This window comes from Macrosteles quadrilineatus, unplaced genomic scaffold (genome assembly GCF_028750875.1).
Source record: "Macrosteles quadrilineatus isolate MER2022 unplaced genomic scaffold, UCM_ALF_1.0 Scaffold_1__1_contigs__length_201487025, whole genome shotgun sequence".
NCBI classification, from domain to species: Eukaryota; Metazoa; Arthropoda; class Insecta; order Hemiptera; family Cicadellidae; genus Macrosteles; species Macrosteles quadrilineatus.
In genome coordinates, this window is record NW_026542594.1 from 119,103,949 (window position 1) to 119,128,748 (window position 24,800).

General features: G+C 33.0%; 1 protein-coding gene across 3 annotated transcripts in view; it reads left to right on the forward strand.

Moving 5' to 3' along the window:
• The window catches only part of LOC128983912 (nucleolysin TIAR), a 557,066-nt gene that overhangs the window by 203,671 nt on the left and 328,595 nt on the right, over positions 1 to 24,800 (forward strand). For 2 of the 3 annotated variants that reach the window (XM_054403178.1, XM_054403196.1), the window contains exon 2: positions 1,644 to 1,679. The exons of the other annotated variant lie outside the window; for it this stretch is intronic. In XM_054403178.1, coding sequence (XP_054259153.1) covers positions 1,644 to 1,679 — 36 coding nt within the window. The remainder of the gene's footprint in view (positions 1 to 1,643; positions 1,680 to 24,800) is intronic. 3 annotated transcript variants of the gene reach the window in all.

The following is a 24,800-nucleotide window of genomic DNA, read 5'->3' on the forward strand; positions in this document are numbered from 1 at the left end:
AGGACAAAACACCACAGAACCATGTGGAGATTTTATTCGTAAGACATTTCAACTTACCTTTTACGAGCTACAAAATAACTGATATTTATTTATGAACGCTAATTGTATAGTAGGACTAACTGTAATATTCGCTCCACTACTTTATTATAAAATTTAAAAAATAATAATAACATATCCACTTGTACGTTGGTCTCATCCGATGAGGGGGTTTTCCTTCAACAAATGTTTACTCTACTGGTGTCTTTTAACTGTAAAATCAAAGTAAGCTAGCTTCTCATGTTATTTTTGGTAAGCTTTCTTGTCATATCAACCATTTTACTGATTATTTTATTTGGCTCCGGTTGCCACAACCTACATTCTGCCACAAAGAATAGTCGCAGAGGCAATAATGTTTACTGTTAATAAAATTGTGGGATCGGTCACGCTATATCGTGGTGAGGTTATAAATCAAGAGGAGTTATTACTGGCCTTAACATGGGATTCCTTTGAGTTTTACTTATTAATGATTTACTACTAAGCTAACCCCTACAACACGGTGGTCGGTTATAAGATTTTACGAAAACTTCAAATACGCTCATGTGCATTTTCTCTGACAAAAAATATGATTGGATAGATGCGCAAACACACGTCAGTACTGCAGATTCCCAACTAATGTAGGGTGGTTGGTAAGATGCGGGCTTATTATCCGTAATTATATTATGCATAAATATACATGTAACTGAAGTTTTACTTATTTTCACTTTAGAAATTAGTTAATATTTTCTGACTACATCCCCACTGTGTACCACTCTTGTACCTCTTTTGTTTAAATGTAAATTCAAACCAATAAAGGTCCCCATCGAAAATACTATTTTAAATGAAGCTTAATAGGTGTTGAACGTAAAATCAATTTTATGTGCAGTGTCAAAAGTTTACAGTAATTATGTTCTGATAAAATGTCAAGAGGTACTTGAAATGCAGTTTCAATTACCCTAACTAAATGCATATCCTAGTCGTTAAAGGGGCTTTTGTAAAACAGCACATTGCAAATGTGTTTAGGAGACTAACGCTCAACGGCAACGCTCAGATCCTGGTTGTAGGGCTGCGGATTGTTTCATTAGGTTTAAGACGATTTCGTTCGCCGTCTGAAATGCAAATTGGGACGAAATGAAGGTAATTTCCTTAGAAATTAAGAAATAATTTCTTGCTAACAATTGTTGAGTTTCTCGTTTCTCTGGCGTTTACACAGAAATGGGCTTTAAACGGGTCGCCTTTTATAACCTCGATTGTAAAACCCTGGGAAGCCCCTTTTACCGGCAGTCAAAAGCCTCATATTTTTAAGGATATTGTTTCGATTTTATACTGTTATCTGTTTTTAAGGTATTTAATTTTTCATCAAACCTTTTGTAAGCCTTCATAACCAACAGAAGAAAATTATCTGGATGAAGCAGTAATTCTTAACCTCGATGCCTGAAACTTAGGCATTTTTTTATAATACTTAGATGCAATGTTTCCTGCATATACATAATATGAATAATTCTTTATTTTTTTTAATATTACAACAAATATACCTTACTAGTAATCTATATATAATGTTTATATGCATATTTGTGCAAGTGTTTTAGTTGACATACACTCTTGACACATTCCCTTGTTCTAGGTAGACTGTCGCGGTGACCGAACCCGTCAACGGTAGTGTGGTGAGTTCATAACAAATACTTTAAGATACTTGATTTCCAAACATTAATTCAATAATGGATAGCAAAAGATTGAAATCACAATAGTAAAACCTATTAGTCTTTCGATATTGGTGGTATAAAGTCAAGTTTTTATATAACTACTTAATTTATTTTTGTTTATATCAAACATCTCTGAACAGTTTATTTAACCATGTTTTTCAAACAACAAATATAATACTTTTTAGTACTATACTAACCATATTATACGGAAACATCTCTATAGAACTTCTCAATGTATTTTTGAATCTGATATGGTGATATGCGGGAGATATTAGTTTGAAATATAGTCATTGTGTTAAGTCCTAAAGAATATTCTTGATCAGGCGTAAACAGCTAAATGAGTTAATGTTTTTGAACTACAATATATCTATGGTACATCAAATCAATAAAAAAAAAAATTCAATTACAACAAAGAATATAGTATCATTATAGTTTGTCCCTTAAGACCTAGTTTTATACAGCTGCTATTCTACTGATACAATCATAGATATGTCAGTCTCCCAATTTTTATATTGTGAACATAAAACTTTAATCGAGTTCTATGTTAACATGATAACTTTTTTATGTTAATTTCCTATGTGTATGTTAATGTTGAGTTTTTTATGTTAAATATAATCGAGGGAGTGTTACATTTAAAAATATAGTTAGTAGGTTAGTATGATTACTAAATATGCTCTTAACCTTGTTTAATTTAAGTGTTTCCGATCGGTTTTCAGATAGCCTACTATTGTAAATTATTAGTTGCTACACTGAGTGTATGACGGATGTGGCTCAGCTGGGCTCAGATGCGGCACGAGCCATGTATTATTGATGGCTGTGTAAACACCCTAAGACGTAGTGCAAGCTGCAACCCGCCTCTTGCATTATATACCAAACAGTCTACCACACCATCCCTGGTAGACGACGACTGAGCGCATCTGTCAGTCCCCACGGACTAATGCTGATGCTGTTCTATACCTACACACTGCTATACCAAACAGTCTACCACACCATCCCTGGTAGACGATGACTGAGCGCATCTGTCAGTCCCCACGGACTAATGCTGATGCTGTTCTATACCTACACACTGCTATACCAAACAGTCTACCACACCATCCCTGGTAGACGACGACTGAGCGCATCTGTCAGTCCCCACGGACTAATGCTGATGCTGTTCTATACCTACACACTGCTATACCAAACAGTCTACCACACCATCCCTGGTAGACGACGACTGAGCGCATCTGTCAGTCCCCACGGACTAATGCTGATGCTGTTCTATACCTACACACTGCTATACCAAACAGTCTACCACACCATCCCTGGTAGACGACGACTGAGCGCATCTGTCAGTCCCCACGGACTAGTGCTGATGCTGTTCTATACCTACACACTGCTGGACCGAAAATTAATTTGTCTAAGATCGTTTGGTACGATCAACATCAGTGAATTGAATAATTTCACTAGGTCATTGCCACTTTCGGGAGTATTTCTCAGAAGTGTATAGAGGTAAAAATCATATATCAATTACTGTCATAGAATCTGGAAAAACAAAATAGGAAGAATATAATTTAGTAGACAGTTGTTAAACCAATATTTTGTACAATATTAATGGCCTATTTTCTAAGCGTATTACTTTAATTAAACAATATTGTGATTTGCAGACCGTTAAAACATTAAATTATGTATTACAATCACATATTATTTATCAATTATTTATTTATGAATCGTGTTATTTTTGTAATACGAAAGGGAATTTAGAATTATTCTTTTTGGCGCCATCAATAAATCTAGTTTATTGCATAAAGAGCTACGTTGTTCTTTCAATGACATAGAGCTCAGCGAGTTAGTATGCTGAGGACTTGTTAAGACCACATAGTCGTAAAAGACTTTTATTGGCAACATTTTTTAACATGCGGACGATGAAGCATTCGTCTTTTGGCACCGAGTCCGCAGAAAATTTAATAAATGGCGTCAGAAAGAAGAAATAAAGAACATTTCAGAAATTGGTAGAAACAAATCCTTGGAAACTGTACCAAATCTTATGAGTATTACAGTCGGATGTTTGGAATTTATGACGAAACCGGGGTCTGAATGTTAATTTCGGAACTTGGCATAACACGAGAAAAGTTTACAGACAAAGAGGACCCTGTGCTGGGAAAATATCATCGGTATTCTTCCATATTGCATTTAAAAATGATATTAAAGTTATTTAGAGAATCATTTGTCAAAAATGTGCATAAAGAAACCTCATTGCAGTTTTATTCTTGAGAATACACAAAGGAACTTTGATGATGGCTTGACAGTGTACACCTAGCTAATTTAATTTTCAGGTATAGATACTAGGTGTGCGATCTCAGGTCCACCAATTGGGCGGAGTGAACAAAATAACAAAATAATTAACACACAATCTTTTATTCTTAATAAAAATTAATAAAAAAATAGACTACAACATAAAAACTAAAAAAAACTTTAATGATCAATACAATACTTCATCATTCGAGGGGAACACCTAAAGTAATGTTCAGCTGTTTTTGAGTTAATTGATACATAGTTGGCATAAGGTCCTATCTCAAAGAGCTTCACTCGCTCCGCTCAATTAATGTCTGTTGATAAAATAGCCTAATAAAAACGTCCATTTAGTAAAAAACACCGAACGTTTCACTAGAATCTAACGTAAGTAAGTCATGTTCCGTCTGTTTTTAAATGAAGTATAGTATACTGTATGTATATTGAATAATCTGTATTTTGATTTAAAACCGTCGAGTCTTTGTTCGCAATCAGATATGGAGGGCTCTGAAGATGAAGAAAACCACTGCTGTAGCCTCAATCTCACCAGCCGCTGCTGTAATATGCATGAACTTGCTGTTGCCCCATACTTCTAATATTCCGAGCTATTTTCTTATGACTAGTTAATTAGCTATAGATTAATAAATGTAAAATTCGTTTGAGTAAGTTTATTTCTCTTTAAAACTTGCAATTATAGAAAGGCGAAACGTCACATTTCCTATACGCAATTTTCTTTTATGCATTTGCTTCTGAAATTTAAAATGGTTTTATTAGTAGGATGAGCTGATCAAGAAATGACATACCACTATGAATTCACACAATGTATTGTATTTTTTGATTGCAGATAGTACAGCAATTACATTGACTTTTGACGTTATGCTATATACAACCGATCTCTACTTTATTTCTCAATCTCTAAATGCAACCCTATAAATGGTAACAAATCATGAGTCATTCGTAGGTTTCATTATTTATTATTACATTTCTTTCGTCATACTGCAGCAAAAATGGTTATACGGCCGTTATTATGCACCCGTTGCGAGTCTAAAGTAAATTTAGTTCTATCTAAAATATCAAATTAGAGACAATTTTAATTGTTATAGTTAACAAGACTAAACGAAGCATACCTAAAACACTTTCATTTAGTACTTCCTACTAAACGATACCAAGGTCAATAGAATCGAATAACAAAAAAGCTGAAATGTCAAGTTTTTACCAGTAAAATATTGTAGAATAAGGCTAAACTATTCAGATTGAAACACAATTTGCCTTATTTTACAACGAAAAATCATTATTTTTCAGCTGTTTATGTTATTCTATCTTTTTGAACTTATTTTCTATAGACACATCCATTTCCCTTGAGTATTTATGCAACTGATACCCGTAGTTTCTAATAATTTAAATTTACATTTGGTTCACAAGTTTGTTTTTCAACACCAAAATATCTAAAAGCAACCCCCTTATGCTCTTATCTTATGCTGGGGATAAGAGGCCCGTCTATTAAAGTGAAATATTAAATACTGAATTGACAATTTTCTTTCCACATGAGACGGCAATTTAAAAGTTGGAATTTCGCGAATGATAATACTTTGACTGGAGTTTCTATTTAGTGAAAGTTAATTACATTATTCCCTTTTGTCGGAAGCACAAAGCCTGGACTGAGAGCTGCGGTGTTGTGGCTGACCGCACAATAGCAATGCATATTATAACGCTACACACGGCTTACCGACCACCACCACACTGTCACTTGCCACTTTACCACTTGCCGCTTCCGAACTGTTAAACAAAACCATCAACTGATGCCCAGCACAAGTGGAAAAGTACCCATTGAGTAGGGCAATAACTATGCTAAACCAGTTACAATAGGTCTAACGTTGAACAAGACAACGACTACCTTATGTTGTTCGAAATGGTATATTTCGTACCTAGGCCCGAAAATGGGGGTTTTCCGGCTCGAGGTAGTTTTTTTTTCAGTACGAGACGAAGTCGAGAACTTATTTTTCCTACAGTTACCTAACAACGTACATGTTCTCTCACTGATTTAAGAAAGCAAAGTGGCCAATTTGCTCATCAGTGTGACAATGTTAACATTGTCTCACTCTAATTACTTTGTCTCACTCCAGATTTGCAACGTGAAGGAACGAAATAGTGAGCGCGTAACATGCAGGCAACGTCGTATGCGCGCGAAATACGTTGGCAGCACTGGCTGTAAATCAGCTGGTCAGCTGTTGTACTGATGTATTTGTCACCTTACATTAAATGTTATATTAAAAGTTCACTTCTGTGTAAAAATAGGTCATGTTTCTTCACAAATTTATTTGTTTTATGGTAACTGTAGGAAAATTGTAATGTTCAACTCGAGTGCAAAGTACAATTGCCTCACTCGAGAAACCATTCCTCACTCGCCTACGGCTCGTGATTAAGGATTTCTCTCGAGTGAGTCAATTGCTCACTTTTCTCACTAGTTGCACAAATAACTATTTTATTGTATTTTATAATTTTTTAGTATACTATGGATAGCTTGTTATAAACACATGTTACAAGTCTTTTGTTTCATTCTCCTTAATATTTTGTTCCATTAGCATAGTTAACTGGCAACCCATAAGGCCAATGACAAAACTTTTTAACGGGTTCCGTAGAGAAATACGAATTTTTCCAAGGTAGTGTCTTTCGTCAATCGCGTATTTAGGCTAGAAATAAATTATTTACATTATTTTAAGGTAATTGTTGAATCCGTCTTCGATATCGTGGTGCAAGCATACATACAAGCATACAAGGAAACATTGCTTGTATAAGAGTATAGGATACATATGTGGGAAACGTAATAACTCGAGCTAATATCTTTAACTTTGAACTTAATTACACTTTTTGGTTACATTTTCTACATATCTTTAAATTTAGATTATTAATTAAATGTATCTCCATAGAGGTACAAATGACAGGAAAATATATGTATAAATATATATGCCTATTTTTTTCAATTTTGACTAAATGGCCCCAAAAAGTTACACAGAACTCTACCAAAAAGATTTGCTTTCAAAACGTTGAACAAAACTACGTAAAACTCGTCGGTTAACTATGTTTTTCATTCATTCTGTGGACTAAAATCTTTGATCCTAGTGTTATTCAAAACTCGTGTATTATTAGCTACATCATATTCCCTATGCAGTGTTCAGTAACGTAGTGAGTTGTTTTATGTAATTGGAAAGAAATACAAGGGAAAAATTATTAACAACAGACATGTTTCGCCGATGCTCCCAGCGACATAGGGTGAAACAAAAACGGAGTCCAATTAAAAAATAACAGAACTTGCCTGAGGGCCGTGCAAATTCATCATAATGGCTTTTCAACTATAATAAAGACATCGTTTTGGAGAGTAAACGAAAAGACAACCAATTTTAATGTTAATTATGAACAGTCAACGCTTAAAATATCAAATATGAGAACAATATACACAAGTCTTCTAATAACTTATAACAAATTCAACGGTTTCTAAAAAGAACTTTTATTGATCATATTGAATTATTTGACTTGCATACTTCTGTAATTAACACTATACGTAAAATATTGTTATTCTCATTCAAAAAATTTATTTAATATTTTTATTAGTGAAACCTTTGGGTTGTTTGTAGAATAACGCTAGTTTTTTAGCTACATTACTACATATAATGTAACGTAATAAATCATATTTTAAATGCCTGTCAATTGGGTATAGAATAATCAATAAAATACAATGAGTTATATAATATAATGTGACTAAAGTACAGTAGTTACTACTCTTAGTTGTCAGCTGGTGGTTACGACCCCACTCATAACGAGTGGGTTTGAGTTGGCTCACTGGTCATGAAAGTGTAAAAACACTCATCACATTGGGAGATATAGATGTTTACAACCGTATATGATTTTGCATGAATGATGTGATCTGTCTGAGACCCCCCTCCCCCTCCCCATACTCTGCAGTACAAATACCCAGAGACTTACACAAATCAGATGTTGCCAATTTATTGCTCAAACATGACTCGAAAACTGATCTTCTGCTTTCTAGGAACAATGTTTGAGCGCTGCCAGTCAGTGCAAGACTATAAATACTGTAGTTACAACGAAAAAATACCCCTGCCACAGCAAACATGCAGATTAAGCGAATTTCCATTTGTCTGATTGTACTTTAACTTAACTCTATTTTAATAACATTAGGTGTAATAACAAGTCCCTAGGTTGACTCCTGTTGGGAGGGCAATAAAGTATGTATTTAGTGAAATGTCAATAGCTTAGTTTAAACTAATAAATTTGACAACTTTGTAAAAAATATAACAACAGTTTACTCTAAAAGAATAACATAGGAATTTTCTCCTTAACCAATCACCAATAAAACACGTCAATGTACTATTTAACGATTTAAATTATTTGTTTCTTTAAGCTCGTCAAAATGTCTTAGGAAGAAATCAGACATTTTATTTCTTGACTAGAAAAACAAAACGAACTTAATTTACCCCATAAACCTCCCCTCCTCCCATAGAATCCGTTTCCATGCTCTGATTATTTTGGTTTGCAAACTCGTTCGAATAAACGTAAGGTTACACATTTGGACTAAATCTCATCAAGATCGGATGATTTTTTGCTGGAGCTATCGTGCTAATAGACTCACACACATTAAGAAATTATAAATAAATAATCTTTCTATATTAATAATATAAATAATCAATATAATAATATAAATAATATTTCTATATCTATATATATAATACGTGAAGCCGTATTTTGTTAACGCAACTCCTCTCTTATTTGTGGACCATTTTCAACGTTTAAGGTGTCAAAAGATTCGTCTCAATATGTAGTTTTGCAATAAGGTCTTAGAACTTTAAAATTTCCACTCTTAAGGGCGTGAGACCCTCTCAAAGGTCGGGTTTTCCCCCTAAGAAATACATTGAACAAATTTAAAAACAAAAAACAGCTGTTTATAAAAAGAAACGCATTAGCTCTTTGGGATTAAATATTAATGTTTTAATATTCAGTAGGTTAAGACCAAGTTAAACAGTTAATTAGTTTTGTTGGAAGGACGGAAAATGCCTCAAGTTGAAAGAAGAAATATTGAAAACGGGAGGAGGAGACAATTAATAATAAGGTATCTTATGTGTATGAGGAGAATAGAGAACGAGAGGCCTGATCTAAAAGATACACATCCATATACACATGCACTTGGTGAGATGAATAATATTTGCCAGTTCTGCTATGCAGCTTACTTTGGAAGTGAAAAAATATACGAAGCCCATAGTGTTGTAAAATGAACTTGCCTAATGTCATATCAAATGAATGTATGCAAGAAATTTTTACTTATGACACTGACAGATCGAGATATTTCAAAACATTTATTAGAAACCATAATAATGCCTTGAGTTGATAAGTTCAAGTAGTAAGATTATACCAAATATTGGCGGACTTTATGTTTTTATTGTAAACTTTTGTATTACTCGCTCTACTTTAATTGAGGAAAAACACAAATGGATTGTTTACTTCTAGGTTATGTTGCCAGTTCCTCGGACAAACGTATAACAAGTTTTTTGACTGAATTTTAGTGGCAATATTAGACATAAGTGAAGGAATTAGTGTTTATGTATTCAACGATCGAGTAGTTACAGTCAAGTTTATTTTTATGATTTAGGAGAGGCAAACTGATGATGACATTTAAATACGCTGTTCAAAAAGAGAAAATGAAAATTGCTATCCACATCTTATAGCTACAAAAGTTTTCCAACATATTTCGACAAATGAATCCATACTCTCAAAACTTTAGGACAGGTATTAACAGAAACCCCACTGAACAACGTGAGGACGTTCTGATGCGGGGCATATACTGTGACTAACACACAACACGTTAAAATACGTTAATAAACTATCAATGGTGTTGCTGCTTTAGCCTATTCAAAGCAGATTATAGCTTTCCAGTTGATAACCCAGAGTTTGTGGGTAAAAAATGGAGCACATTAAATGGTTGATATCACCCCACTTTTCAGGATTCTCTACGGAGAAAATTCGTTTGATCAGGGGGATGTCTAGGCAACAGTTTTATTCAATTCTCAATGTTGGAAAAACTTTGTTGCAACATGTTAGCTCGAATTGAAGCAGATCGTTTAGCATTCATTAGAAGCTATCAGTTAAAACTGAGAGCAGAAATAATGCAGGTGAACTTTGACGACGCAAATAGAGATATTTAAAAATAGTTTCTAACAAGTGTTAAACAACTCTAAGAGGTAGGCCTAACTAGAATTACTTTATTAAGCATAACAATTTCATAACGTTTTCGGCGTTATGTTTCATACTATGCGGCTCATTGAGCCGCACGGGTTCTCTAGTTAATAAATAATAATATAAATATATCTCAATTTGAACGGATGGTATTTTTACCCTCTGGTAAACACGTCAAAACGTAAAAGTTAATCGTCCCGGGTCTAGGTCTTACTACGAGACATACGGTAATAGCTTATTCCCAATATAGGAAATTCGCTAAAACAAATAAACATCTCTTAGGTACCGTGATAAATTATTACCGGCTAATACACGTCGTGTTGTCTGCACTTTACACTTAAAAATACTTCTAATGATATTCAAACACTAAAGATGCATGGCAGTAGGGTTTAAATATTAGGCCTAACCTGAAATATTAGTTAATGCATATTTTTATCCTACCTTGAAGTGATAGTAAGCCTAATAATATATTTTTTTTATTTAAAGAATCTTAAAATTTTAATTCAATTTAATTTAAATTTAGATTAAATTTAAATTTTTAGATTTTAAATTTTATATTTATTTTAAATTACTAAAATTTTATAAAATTGTATGGTGAAACCTAAACATTTGGATTGACAATTCAAGCTCTGAATATGATCTAGGAAAATGCAAGGAGGCATAAAAAGGGAAAAGCTTTTAGTCAAATAGATTGGCAGAACAAGCGTTTATGTATGCTAAGCATGGGCTCTGCTATGCCAAATAGCTTTGTTTACTAGATTTCACTATACAAAAATAATTGTTTGCAATATTATTTATTAAAAAGAAAAGAAATTGTGAGGTTAAGCTGTTTGCCTGAAAAAATAAAGGATTTTTCAGTTCATTTCATTTCATTTTCAATATTTTAATAAAATTCAAACATTGGGAAAAATTTTAATATTTTACAGCTGTTTGTGCTTTTACTACTTTTACTTACTTTAAGAATAGTAATGTATTCTCCATCAGCAGTGTTCAGTGTTAGTTTAATAGTACGTTGGGTTTATTATAAATCCATAAGTAGGACATTAAGTAAATAGACTGTAAGAAAAATAAGAAATGTCATATATTAAATTCTGGCCGGAAAAATAACGCAATAATATGTATAATATATGTTATTTAAACAAAATCTCGGAATCTGTTAGCCTCCCTTAACATTATATACCACGAGTTACACAAAAAATTCCACTCTAAAGGATCAAATATCTAGAGCGTACCACTCGTTCTTTAAATACCTGATAAGATGACAAAATAGAGTTTTGATTATAGTCTGAATATAATCATGAAGTATACGCATCTAACACTTAGCATGATGGACAATTAAGTTTATTTTACTATTTTACTTCCCTTAAATTTAATTAAAATCTCTAGTTACGAAGGAGTTGACTGGTAAAATACCAAAATATCCAGGGTTGATAGAATTATTTACTAATAAATAATAAACATATCTACAAAGCCTATATAACCTTTATTAAGAAACGTGTTTGTATGCGTTTTTATTTAGCATAATAAGGTGTAACGAATTTATTATTTGATGAAATAGTCACTAAACAATCGCTTCGGTTCTTTTACTTCCTGATAATCATATATTTGTTATAATTACATACTACACTAACTAGTAAAACCTAACTGACTAGTACAATCGGTTTCATAATACATTTTATTATTAAAAATAGCCACTATACAAGCACCTCGGTTCAAAAATTTCCTAAAATATCTTGTCAAAAATAACTAAAACATTGTTGTCATAAATAAATGCCTTATTATTTCGGTCATTAATATTTAATTGTGAAGAATTGAGAGATAATTTACTTGTATGCCTATATCGAGATGGGTGGGTTGCTTTAAAATGCTCTCTCAAATACCACACATAGTAGAATTTATAATAATGGTTAAGTAATTATTTGTTTTGGAAATCACCCATATAAAGCCAGGGTATAACTCTATATAGGTCGGATTGTGAGTTTAACCCTCTTTTGCAAAGTACTGTATAGTGATTATAGGGATCTTGTGTTGTTGGAATAGCGAAACTTAACTGCCCTATCTTTGGACTTGCCATACTTTTCATTCTTTATTTCTTTTACATTACTTTTTAGTTGTATCTCAATTATACCCAAGGATGACTCACGTGTCTCTTACATACATTTTGTGGTCAAATTAAGGCGTTATCAAATAATACTCTTAAAATAAATTTACTTAAATACATTCAAAAAGTCTTAAAGTCATATGCAATTGACAAATCTAATTTTATCCCTGTGTTAGAACAAAATATCCCTCTAAATATTATTTTACTTTGAATATATAAGATAGAAACTCCCATGGCTTACGTCTCAGAGAAATCGAATGATTGTTCATCAATGTGATTGTGTAGGGATCACAATAGTCTTGATATTTTAAGCGAATAAGGAGGAAATATTGCCACGGTTGTGACGGGAATACAGCTGTTTGTTGTGGCATCGCACCGACGTCACATCACGGACAAGTCATCCATCTAGCATGCATATTGCAAGGGTCTGCACCGCTCCTAGATATGCTGCTTGTTATTTCTCCTGGGGTTGGACTCACACTTGTCAGAAAATATTGAATGCGAAGTTGACGGATGGTCGTGAGTAGCGAGCAACGATCTGCCTATCAATATCCTATGTATTGTTGCCATCAGAAGTAGATGTAACATAAATTTGGAATTGTAGCAGCGAGACGGATACAGTTTTTTGGTGTGGCTTTGATACATTTTTGATTTGTGGTCGAGAGTCGTTCCTCCCATGTAGGAAACCAAGGAGGATACCGATAAATAAGTGCAATTAGTCTACTGCTTTTTATTTTTTGTTAATTATTCTTTTCACTTTCCAAATCGATCCTATTCAAAGCAATATTAAGTTATTTTGACATTTCGTGTATATAAAAAATCATATATTAAAATGTTATTATTTTTACCTACGGCTGTTTTTAAACTAGACATTTTAGTTCAGTTCTTGGAATTAAAAATATTCACTTAACAGAATTTTTTGCTGGCTTAACAGTATTGTAGTTGACTTTACAACACGAGTAACGGACTAATGAGATTCAAGGATTGGGAGAAAATAGGTAAAATTGAAATACTTTGAAAGAAAACCAATTTAATTGATTGAACAATGAGTGAGTAATGGGACAATAAGTCGTTGCATCACAATCAGTGGCTATGAGAGATTATAAACAGAAAATTAACCTCTCTTAGAAGTGATGAGTGATTTTTAGTAGCACAATTAAAGAACAGTCGTAAGTAAAGTACTGTACGCAACTCGACACTTGTAGGAGTTTAGGTACTCGCCAAGGCTCGTAACTTAGATTTTACACTCGATCGTTGCGTAAACTACTATATTACGCCTACTGTTACGCCAATAGCCTATACCTATGTAATGTGATAATGAGTGGTTTTGAGCACGAAATAAGGTTTAAGTCCACCTATATAGAAAACTAGCTGTAACCCACGGGCTTTGCCCCGTTTAACTTCTTAATTTTCAAGATTATCTCGTTCGCATGGCTCAATCACGTCCTTGTTGAAGTTTGTTCGCTACGCTCACTCACCTTTAGGTTGGAGCTCGTTCGCTGCGCTCACTTGCCTTCAGTTTAGCTCGTTCGCTGCGCTCACTTGCCTTCAGTTTAGCTCGTTCGCTTCGCTAACTCGCCTCCAGGTTGAAGTTCGTTCGCTACGCTCACTCACCTTTTGGTTGCAAATTAGCTGTTGTCATAAATGTAAAAGAAATAATAGTGCTGCACCCTGTTGGTAATCCTTGTAACTTTAATGCTATTGAACATCATAGAACAGGACCAACTTGTTTAATTGAAACAGCTGTTAAGATTCAATAATTCCATTTCTCATTAGGTTAACATGGGAAACTCCAGAGCCACTGGGGCGGAGCCCGAAAGGATTTTTGAAATAAGAATATGCCTATATGTTAATCGGGAATGTCAGCTATCGTCATGCCAAATTTCAGCCCAATCCGACCAGTATTTTTCGCGTTCACTTGTCACAAACATACATCCATACATCCATATATCCATACATCCAAACTTTCTCATTTATAATATTATAGTAGGATAAAAAAATATAGATCCCTTTATTTATGTATTTGGAACCACATTGTATCCAGTTGTACATATAGACACTTTATATTCGGAACCTCCTGTAGTCCATAGGGGAAAAAAGAGGAAATATCTAGATTCTTGTGATGCGCTTATTGGGTCTGATGTTGATATTGAGGGCTCAATTGACTGCGATCACCACTTAACACCTTTTTATGTATTTACCGTAAGTCCTATCGTAAGCTAACAGCATGAGTTTAAAGTTTCAGTTGTGAAATTTTTTTCTAAGTGTTGATAATATAGTTAGAGATTTAAAAAAGATGAGATGTAAACAAATGCAATGCGAAGTTCTGTATTGATATTACAAACATAAATTGACCACCATAAAAAGGTCATCCATTTATTGTACGTGCTATTCTACGATCTTTAGAAGAAATAATCGTCTCTTATTAACGATTAAATAGAATACAAACTCGTGCGTTATACTTTCTACGAGACAGCGGTAGTGAAGGTTTAGTGGTATTTACCTTACTGAGGAAATGAACAAAGTTCAGGTCTAAAGTAGAGTGTCAAGGATTAAGTTAGATTTAAGCTGGAGATAACGTCCCTTGGAGTTTCCGGTGGCCCCCAGGTCTGTCTTGTTACATTTCTCCACACCGACGATGTGACGCGTGTTTGGACGATGACTATAATCATTTATATCGACAAACAACAATAATTAGGCTATTATTCATACTAATACCAATTGAGATTGAGGTGCTACTGGGCTATTCCCATCGGAATATGAACATATGAATGTGATAGCTTTAATAATATGATGCATTTTATAACTTTATTACTAACTGAGGTCAGCTGATTCTTTGGCCACAAAAATTTTACAAAATTGCTTACAAATTAAGGACTGTTGTTAACTGACGGAACCCCGAACACAGTAGGTCAGCTGACGTCATATACTACAGGTATATATATATATATGTATATGTACCCAAAAGTTCCGAATAATTTATAATATACTTATAATAATGTATTAGGTATAAGGCATAAACTATTGGTTATTTTTGTTCTTGATTAAATTTACTTATCACAGTACCTACAGTCTAAAGTATTTTGAAAAAAAAACAATGACAAATAAATGTATTAGGAAATGTAGTGGTATAACCCGATAGATAGTTAGTCCAAAGTGTAAGAATAAACTTAAAACTGTCTTGTTTTAGTAAAACAGTGCCAATATTTTCAAACGATCATCGGTAAAAGGTATAACATTTTATATCCGCTATTACATAATGGGACATCTATGATTTAAATACATTTAGGTTGTTAATCTCGGTAAATTGTTCGAGAGCTTGGTTCTGGACGGACAGAGGATCTTAATCAAAGGTATTATCTTATCAAATCCACACGGGTTTGTCTCCATAAATCTACGATTTCCAATTTTACAAATGTAATAGTGCTACAAGATAAACATCTGTCCGACTTTAGATCACGTTTCCAGTTGGATGTTGCCTATATCGACTTCACCAAAGCATTTGACAAAGTAAACCAAAGCATCCTCGTTTCAAAACTTAGAGGATATGGCTCTCTACAACCACTAGGCCTACTTGGCTGGTTGGAACATTACGTAACTGACCGCACGTTAACTGTTATCCTTATCGGCAATCACAACCGTTCCATCAGACATCGGGTGTACCTCAAAGATCACTTATGGGACCCTACTTATTTAACTTGTTTATTAACGATCTGGTGGACTCAATCGAGGTTGGATGTCTTGAGTTTGCTGACGTTCTCAGAGTGTTTAGGAGGATGGGGTGGAGGAGTACTCAGTGCGACTTCAAATTTGCCTCGACAGTCTCGTTGTCTGAAGTTCACTAAATGGTGATCAATCCTGAGGAAATATCAACCTTGGACTCCGGACATCATGTACATGCTGGAATGGGACATATTTCTAAAGTCATGTCCGCTAAAGATAATGTTGATATTTTGCAGCGATCGAAGTTTAACGAGCTCATCAACTCGATTGCTAACAAGGCTCAGTTTCATCTGCAGATCCTACCTAAGGTATTATAACGGTAGGTGCCCCAGCCGCTAGTGGTAGGAGGTTTGCCCACTATTACCTTGGGTGACGTAGCTCAGGAATAAAAATCAGCACTCGTTTACAAAACCTAACTTTTTTAACAGCCCACAAAACAATACAAATAAAAGGTAAAACAAAAAGGCAGAGTTGACTGGAAAATGCATGATGGTTTAGTTTACAATAGAAACCCAAATTTGGAAAAATATTCTAAATCCCAATTTTGAAAACCTACTAAGATTGCCTTAAATGGACCCAAGGCTAGAGATGCCCTGCGCTCCAGCTCCCCGAATAGGACACTGTCCTTTAGTACACCACACCATCACCACATATACAACTCACTCCCTTATTAAGTGCACTGGCCTTATTAAAGAAACATTATTCTGTTGGTCAGCACAACAAGTTATCGTTTAACAACACTTCCAGCCAACTCGCACAACATTGGAAAACACTTCCTCTTTACAATATTTGAACCCTCCTATTACAGTGTGAATAACCCAAATGCATTGAAAGTTTTACATTGTGAGTGGCGAAGCATTGTGGTTGGAGAACACTTTTCTCCGATCTGGTCTCCGTATACAGTGGGTGGATGCAATCGTCTTGAGGTGATCCAAAGAAGATGTTTGATTCTGGTAGGAGTGCGTCAGGGATATGACTATCGGAAGGTGCCAACCGATGTCCTGGCTGAGGATCTGAAAATCCAACCATCTTTTGCATAAAGTGCATTGCCAATGTTGGTTTCATGTACAAGCTCATGTGCACTGTTCAGAACTACTATCAGAAATGTCTAGAATCCCAACCATGGAGGCACAGCAAATGACTTTCATAGCCAAGGATCCTCAGGCTGGGCAACAGTGTTTTCTTGTAATCTTGACTTCTACCACTCTAAGAAGGAAAACCGAAGCAACCCTTAAGAAGATGTTCGACTTGCCTAGACGCTTTTGTATGGGAGCCATTGTGCAGCTGGTTCGCGGCATGTTAGTACCTGTTGACTCACTGATTATGTGTTGTTATATTTATTCCTTTTTAAACTTATTTATTGTTATAATTTTATTATTTGTTAAATATTTTTTTATATGATCTATTATCATTCTATGAGCTGTCGAATGTTTTTTAAAGTTATTTTTTGTTGCAATTAATTTCAAATTGTAACCTAGATATACTCGTCAGTCGTCTACTTTCACTCAATTTTAAGTGTTGGCTTACGACGTTGGCATGTCAATAAATAAATACATATCAAACCCAAAGAAATATTAAAAAGTTTAACCATTAAAACCTGTTTATTAAAATGATTGATTGCCAGTATCTTATTTGAAATCATTTACTTTAAACCAAAATGCCCATGTTGTATAAAGTTTTGAATATCTTTTTATATGAACTTGTTATTTGCATAACAGTAAATAAGTTTTTATAACGAAGGGATTAGCAGTGATGTAAACCGTTTTTCTTCTAAAAGTCTCATTTTAGGAACCATTAATGTTAGATTGCAAGCGCTAATGAAATCACGCGACCAAAAAGTAGTCATATCAAACTTTTCCCCGACGAGGACAGTCATAAGAAACTACAGAAAAATTTGTTCTAGGCCAGATTAATTTTTAGAAATTTATAAATCGTTTTCCTGTATAAGATAACAAACCAAATGTATAAATACTGTATTTTCGATTAGATAATTTATGCGAAAAACAGTTTTCTTTGTTACGATCATGTAAATCGGCGACTCAATTCTTTGATATGTATAAAAAAAAAACAATTAATAAAACCCCCGTCAGTAGTTTATGAATATTTGGTTCAATTTATTAAAAAACATAATGATTTAAAATATATAAAATTTAAAGGCATGATCTACTAATCAATAACTTAAAGTACTGTATATGGTTTTAAGAAGTTGACTAAATCGCTAGTTATTTATCATATCAAATTAAGCTCGTTATAACCACATTGAATATAATTCATACAAAGAAACGCTTCACACGTCTTAAGAGCGAGACCCGTTTCAATGTGAATCCAATGCTTCAATAAACATTGAATGAGTTATTATTGTCCTTCTATATAACTACATACGCTATGGATATGCTCATGATCACACAGGTAGTTGGTGTTGGGGGACCGAACATCCTTCTCAGAGGTCCGGCACTTTACTTTAAGTCGTTATAATTGTGATTTACAGATTTTGTCATAAATATAAAGTTCTAAGTATTTTAAAGGCTTTTACATTTTATGAATAAGCCATTTTCTTTATTATAAGTAACCTAATTAAATACAACTTATTTGTACTGTGGATTTTTTTTGTTTCCTGTCTTACATAGGATTTGCTAATTTAATATTCAAAAATCTAAGACAAACCCATATATTTGATAACCTGGGATTTGATAAGCTAACACTCCACATAGTTGTATAGTGGAGCAAACTTAAATTTTCCGATTGCGAATGTAATCCGTCTAGGACAGTGGTGGAAACATTATTTAACAAAAAAAAAAGAGAAAGGTTCCTCTTTTTTCACACAACAAATCTGCATCAATCTTGAGATGCATCTTACTACTGTGTACACTCAACAGTACTATAAAGATGGCAGACCGAACTTTATTTCTTGTAATGAATGTATAACCTTTACAAACTTGGTATATTTTAATGGTTCATGCAAAGTAAAAAACTGCTTTACAATCAAAGGCATGTTATAGGTTTTAGTTGCAATGCAAAACTTTATAAATGATTTGTTTTAATATCTCGGTATAATAGGTTGATGACAAGTGTTACAGATTTATCTGAATCAAATATTATGAGCCATCTTTGACTCAACGAAATGAATTGTTTAATTTATTCACAAAAAACTTAAATTGAATTTACTGGTTATGTGCTGATATTTTATTTTTTTTTAATAAAAACACCTGTTTGTTTTAACACAAAACTGAAGTAAGAAATTAATTGGGTAATTCCTCAAATTGCCTCATATCAAGACTATAGCAGCAACGAGAAGGCGTGGGACGAGGACGGGGTAAGGAGGTGGGTACATGATTGATTTTTAAGTCAATGCGAGTGATTGGTAGCTTTGAATTCGCCCAATCACAACTACACGAGTTCTTGTGAGGCGAAGGCGGGGCCTAGCCTACTTGTACAACAGTTAACATATCAAAAGCTTAGTAACTAAACACGTTTTAGCAAGTTTTAGGAATAATATATGTATACATTTTCATACGTTTCCTGAAATTGATTAATACAAATTGAAATGTTTAAGTAGTTATAAAAAAACCTGTATCGCAACATTATAAAACATAGACTTAATTTTTAAAAACATCCTATCCGTATGGATTATTACTTTTAGCAGGCACATTTATTTTGGTATAGAAAGGGGCTTTAGGCTATAGCTTGGAGATGGGTTTTCACAAATATTTTTACAGAAGTTACTTTTTAAATTTGAATTTGATTTGTTTGTTTGTTTGTTGTTTGTTGCTTATTACTTTCCACCTAAACATATGACTTGCCACATATCTATATTGTAAGTGTTTAAAAGCAATTCGTCGGTACTCATTAATGTTGAGGTAATTTAATTCATCCGATTATCAAATAAAAAGTAGACCAGTGATGGAGAGTAATACAAAGTGATTACTGGTACAAAATGGCTGAATGTAACGTTATCCAGGGAGAACTGGCCACATAATTCTCAGCATCCAGCATACAAGTGAAATTCCCCACTGAATTGCCTGTACTCGCATAGAATTACAAAACTTTGCCAAATACAATCAAAACTTTTCTTACTTAAGCAACTATTTCCATCGTTTTCTGTAATTTAAGTCACCTAATTTTATTAACTCGTTTAGTCTTGATGAAGACTTTAGAAGTGTTGCTTTTATGAAGTCTTTGCTTGAATTTATGTTGATACAGTTTCACTTGAATCGTTAATTAAGATGGTAAGCGAAAAATACTGAGTGTTTTATCTTCTAAAAAATATACAGAATATTACTACTTGTGGTGAGTCCAGCAGACTCCACGGTGAGAAAGGCGACTGGTTCAAAGGTATCCGGGTCTAAGGAAAATAGTAATGAGATGGAATCGTGGCTCTTTGCTAACATTTTATGTGTTTGTGTGCGAAATATATTTCGTCAAGCAAATTTAGTTTCATTTCACTGGCACAAAAACACAAGGCACAATAGATTACAATAGATTATATCGCTCAGTCAAGTTAAGTTGTGAATCAGGTCAAAGATTTCTTGCCTTGTGATTGTGATAGTATACTGGTACAGTATATTGTTTATATGATTTGTTCCTCAAGGGAGAGACAAAAGTCACCCCTTCCCTGTAGTACATGCTAGACACATGCAACTGTTCAATGTGTGCATCGTTTGAACACATAACCTTACAATAAACAACGTTTGAAACTTCAAAAGCGTTTACTATTATATTCTTATTCATACGGAATAAGTAGTTCTTCTTAAAATAGTTGCTCGTGCAATAATTATGAGTAATAATAAAAATATAGTTTTTTTCTGAATTCACAATGAGCTGTGTTTAATACTACTTAAACTCGTTCTTCTATTGTTTATGTATATACCCTGTTGCCTGGAAGATACCAATTGGCACTAGCTTAATAACGCCAAGTCGTAGGTAAATTATGTGACGTGAAGGTGACTGAGGACACGGAGAATTATACCATTATTAAGGAAGCCTGAAAGCTAGCATACAAGTGGAAATACTACCGAAAAGTAAGATTTTCACAAATTAATTGTATATTACGTTTACCTTATTTATTTGCCATCAACTGATTTCTAGATTTTTATTGACTTTATTCGGTTCTAGAGTACATAAAGCTAACAATATTATGAAGTTATTTGTCGGATAAACAGGCGTATTGTTTCCTAAAATAGCTCGCTAGACCGATCTATGTGGTACTGGGAATTTGACATAAACAAGTTAACTATAAAATTAATAAGTTACTTAATTAAATTTAGTAGATAGTATAGCTAGTTACAAGAAATAAGGCAAAAAATACATTATAAATGAAAAATATTGTTGTGATATTTTAACTTTGTATGTGATCTAGTAAAATATTAGTAAAATACTATTAAATATTTTTTGGGTCCCGCAATGTCGTCCCTCACAAAAAAAGGTCTAAGAAAATTATGTGAAGTTTTTGTTTATTATCCTTAAACAATTTTACATCATGTAAATTGTTCTAAATAGAAGCCTGGGTTAGCCAGTCGGTAGTTAGTGTACACTCTATTCTTGTTTGTATTTATCAGCAAATAAAAAAATTCCAATAAACATTTTGCAAATCTCTTTAAAATTAATTCTACATATTATTTGAAGTGTTTACAGTAACCACTGCGTTTTCATAACGTGAATAACATTATAATATACATAACTAAATAAGACTTGGACCAGAGCTAGATATCAGTAAGACTCTAATCAAAACCCAGTTTGCATATTTTCTTTGTTATTTTAATGAGAAGTAATACTAATTTAGCACTTTAACTACTATATTTATAGTTAACAGTCGAAGTTTATCTATGCTACACTATAGGAGGTTGTAGATTAATTATTAGTCATATAATAATGTTAAATAAGTTTGAAGCTATAAAAAAATCTAAAACTTTAGGTCAAAAACATTTTCTTCTCCTACAACAGAAATGTATGTTATTCTCTTCCTAGTGTATGTTATTCTTTTCTTTTATGTTGTATTGGAGTAGGATGTTAGAGCCTTTAATTATAAAAATGGTGTAAAAACTATCGTAACTTTTACAAATATTAAAATATTACAATGCTGGGAACGCAATATATAGGCTAACCAAAACAAAAACAAAAAGTTAGATAATGTGACGACAACTGGGAGTGACGTTGATCCATTCAATATTAGGCTCCGTCAGAAGAATTCTTTGTCTCCTCGCAGCGTGTCACAGTCCACAATCTTATATTGCCAAACCTTTGACACTCGATTCGACCCAACTATGGAATCAAAGCGTCTTTTATGTTTAAATCAAATGTTTTTTGGTTTGCATACTATTCAACATTGATGTTAAAACAATTTTTTACCCAGGACATTTTCTTGAGCAATCGTAACTGGTTTAGGCCTTTGTATTTTCTTTCATTTTAAAAATTAAGATTTTTATCAATTAATAATTGAAACATAGAATACGGTTTAGGTAATATAATCTGTAATACAAGATTTCACAGATATTTTGAATTTTTTTTTTAAACCATAACTTCAAATCTTACTTTGCTTGCACTATGTCTGAAGGTAATAGTAATTTCAAATAATATTAAAAATGGTTAGTGACTTGAATGCAAATACCCGTCCATCTATCAATAAACTAAAGTTGTAAAACGAATTGTGCATTGCACATCTGATCAACTATAATTTTTAAATTAATTTGCGGTACTGTAAAGAAACTGAAGATAGCTGTTTATATATTCAATTAATATCAAATATTTTAAAGCGGTAGGTTTTTAGTTGTAAAATATGTCATTCAACATTTCAACTATAACAGGCATAATGTATTTTTTTAAACTTTGTATATATTTATTAATAACATTTAAACACTACTTATTTAAAATAACTTGTTTGTTGGGTTATTAGTTTTGGTTAAAAAAAGTACATTCCCCATCAGCAGTTACAAAAATAATTAACAGTCCAATAATCATTATTTATTTTTTCAAATATTTTGAATATTTGGCATAATCATATGTTGAGATAACACATAAAAACTGGCTACTGTATTTCGGTTGTAGATCCTAACTCTTGGGTTGATCGTAGGTCAGATGAAAGAATGTTAAGGGAGTTTCGGGTATGTTCTGAAACTATTGGAATACACCACGTCGTGTTTAAGGAGGAACAGTGTAGAGCGCAACATGTATGAATACGACTCCTGTTAACATTAAGTTAATGATACTAATGATGTGAAAGATATCCAACTCTTTTATAATATTTTTGTATATACAAATACACGTAGCAATGTAATAGGTAAACAATTTAAACATTATATTAAATACAATTATTTCAAATGAAATGAAATGAAACTTATCCTTTTATAAAAGGGGAAAAACTTGTTTTTTTTTTACCAGGCCTTGATGTATACAAGCAAATTAGTATTTCAAAAAATCTACAAGATAATTTAAACCATTTTACAAAAATGCCATATTCCAATCAAAGTTCTGAAAAAGTAAGGATAATGATGAATATGCAGTTTCAGTACTTAGCTTATAACAATGTTTATTACAATAATGACGACAAGTTATTAGAAACGTGATACATTACACAATGCATAGTAATACAACAATAAATTGATTTTTAAATAACTATATCTCTAATTACAATGTGTATTTTTTCATTTTTCTCATTCAAAATGTGAAAAGAAAAAATCTTACCACCCAAAACAAGATCTGATTTAGTTTTTATTGTCAAACTACAAACTCCGATAATTTGTTAGATTGTACAACAAACGCTGCGGTGATTTGGACAAAAAGAAAAGCTACTTTGAAACGAGATCGCTGTGTGTATAAACTCAAACAAAGGAAGTCAAATAAGAAGCAGAAGATTTCGACAACAAGGGAAAGTGTTGACTGCAGTGCGGTATCAGGTTTAACCCGTGTTACTTGTAATTGTTGCTTGTGGTGATGGCTTAACTACATGTTTCTCACAGAAGCACTAATTTCAGCTCAGAAAAAATAATAAAACTAGTATTACATTGTTAGCGATCTGTTTATGTGTTTTTTATTTTAAAAGTATTGATACATAATCACTCAAATATACAAAACGAGATTTTTTATCATGCGTATTAAGGGGTACAGTATACTGTATAGAAGTCACTACTAAAAAACAGGGAAATTTAACCATTTTTTCAAAATCAAAGCAGGTTTTAGAAGCCTTTTAAATGTTCTTTATTGAAATTCAAATTTAAATGTTTTGTGAAAGGTTTTCACGTATCTATATTACGTAAACATACAGTGTAACTATGTAACTACTAAAATTATTAATTATTAAGCAGAAACCTATGTCTGTAAGAACAAAACTAAAATGTTTGCCAAACAAGGGTGTTTGATTTAGAATATAGTGTTTGGCTTTTAAAATCTTTATATAATAATAAAAATAATGAAGCGAACTTAGATTTGATTTCTTTTAAAACTGTATTGTTTCACCAGAGGTTTCTAAACTCACAGTTCATATATAACTTGAATGTAAAGCTTTCGATGTATTGATTTTGCAGACCAGTGTCCATGATTACATTATTGCTATAGGTTGTTGCAATGTTTTGTATATATTGTGTATAATAACATTGACACTGCTCAGCAAAATAAAATATATTTATAAAAATAATCCTTAATTATACACTTTGTTACAAACGATCGCAGTAGCAAGATATTTAGTGACTGTTGCCAGCGAAGACATATTGTTTAACCGTAGACGCTTCCATGGTAATAAAACATCTATATTAGTA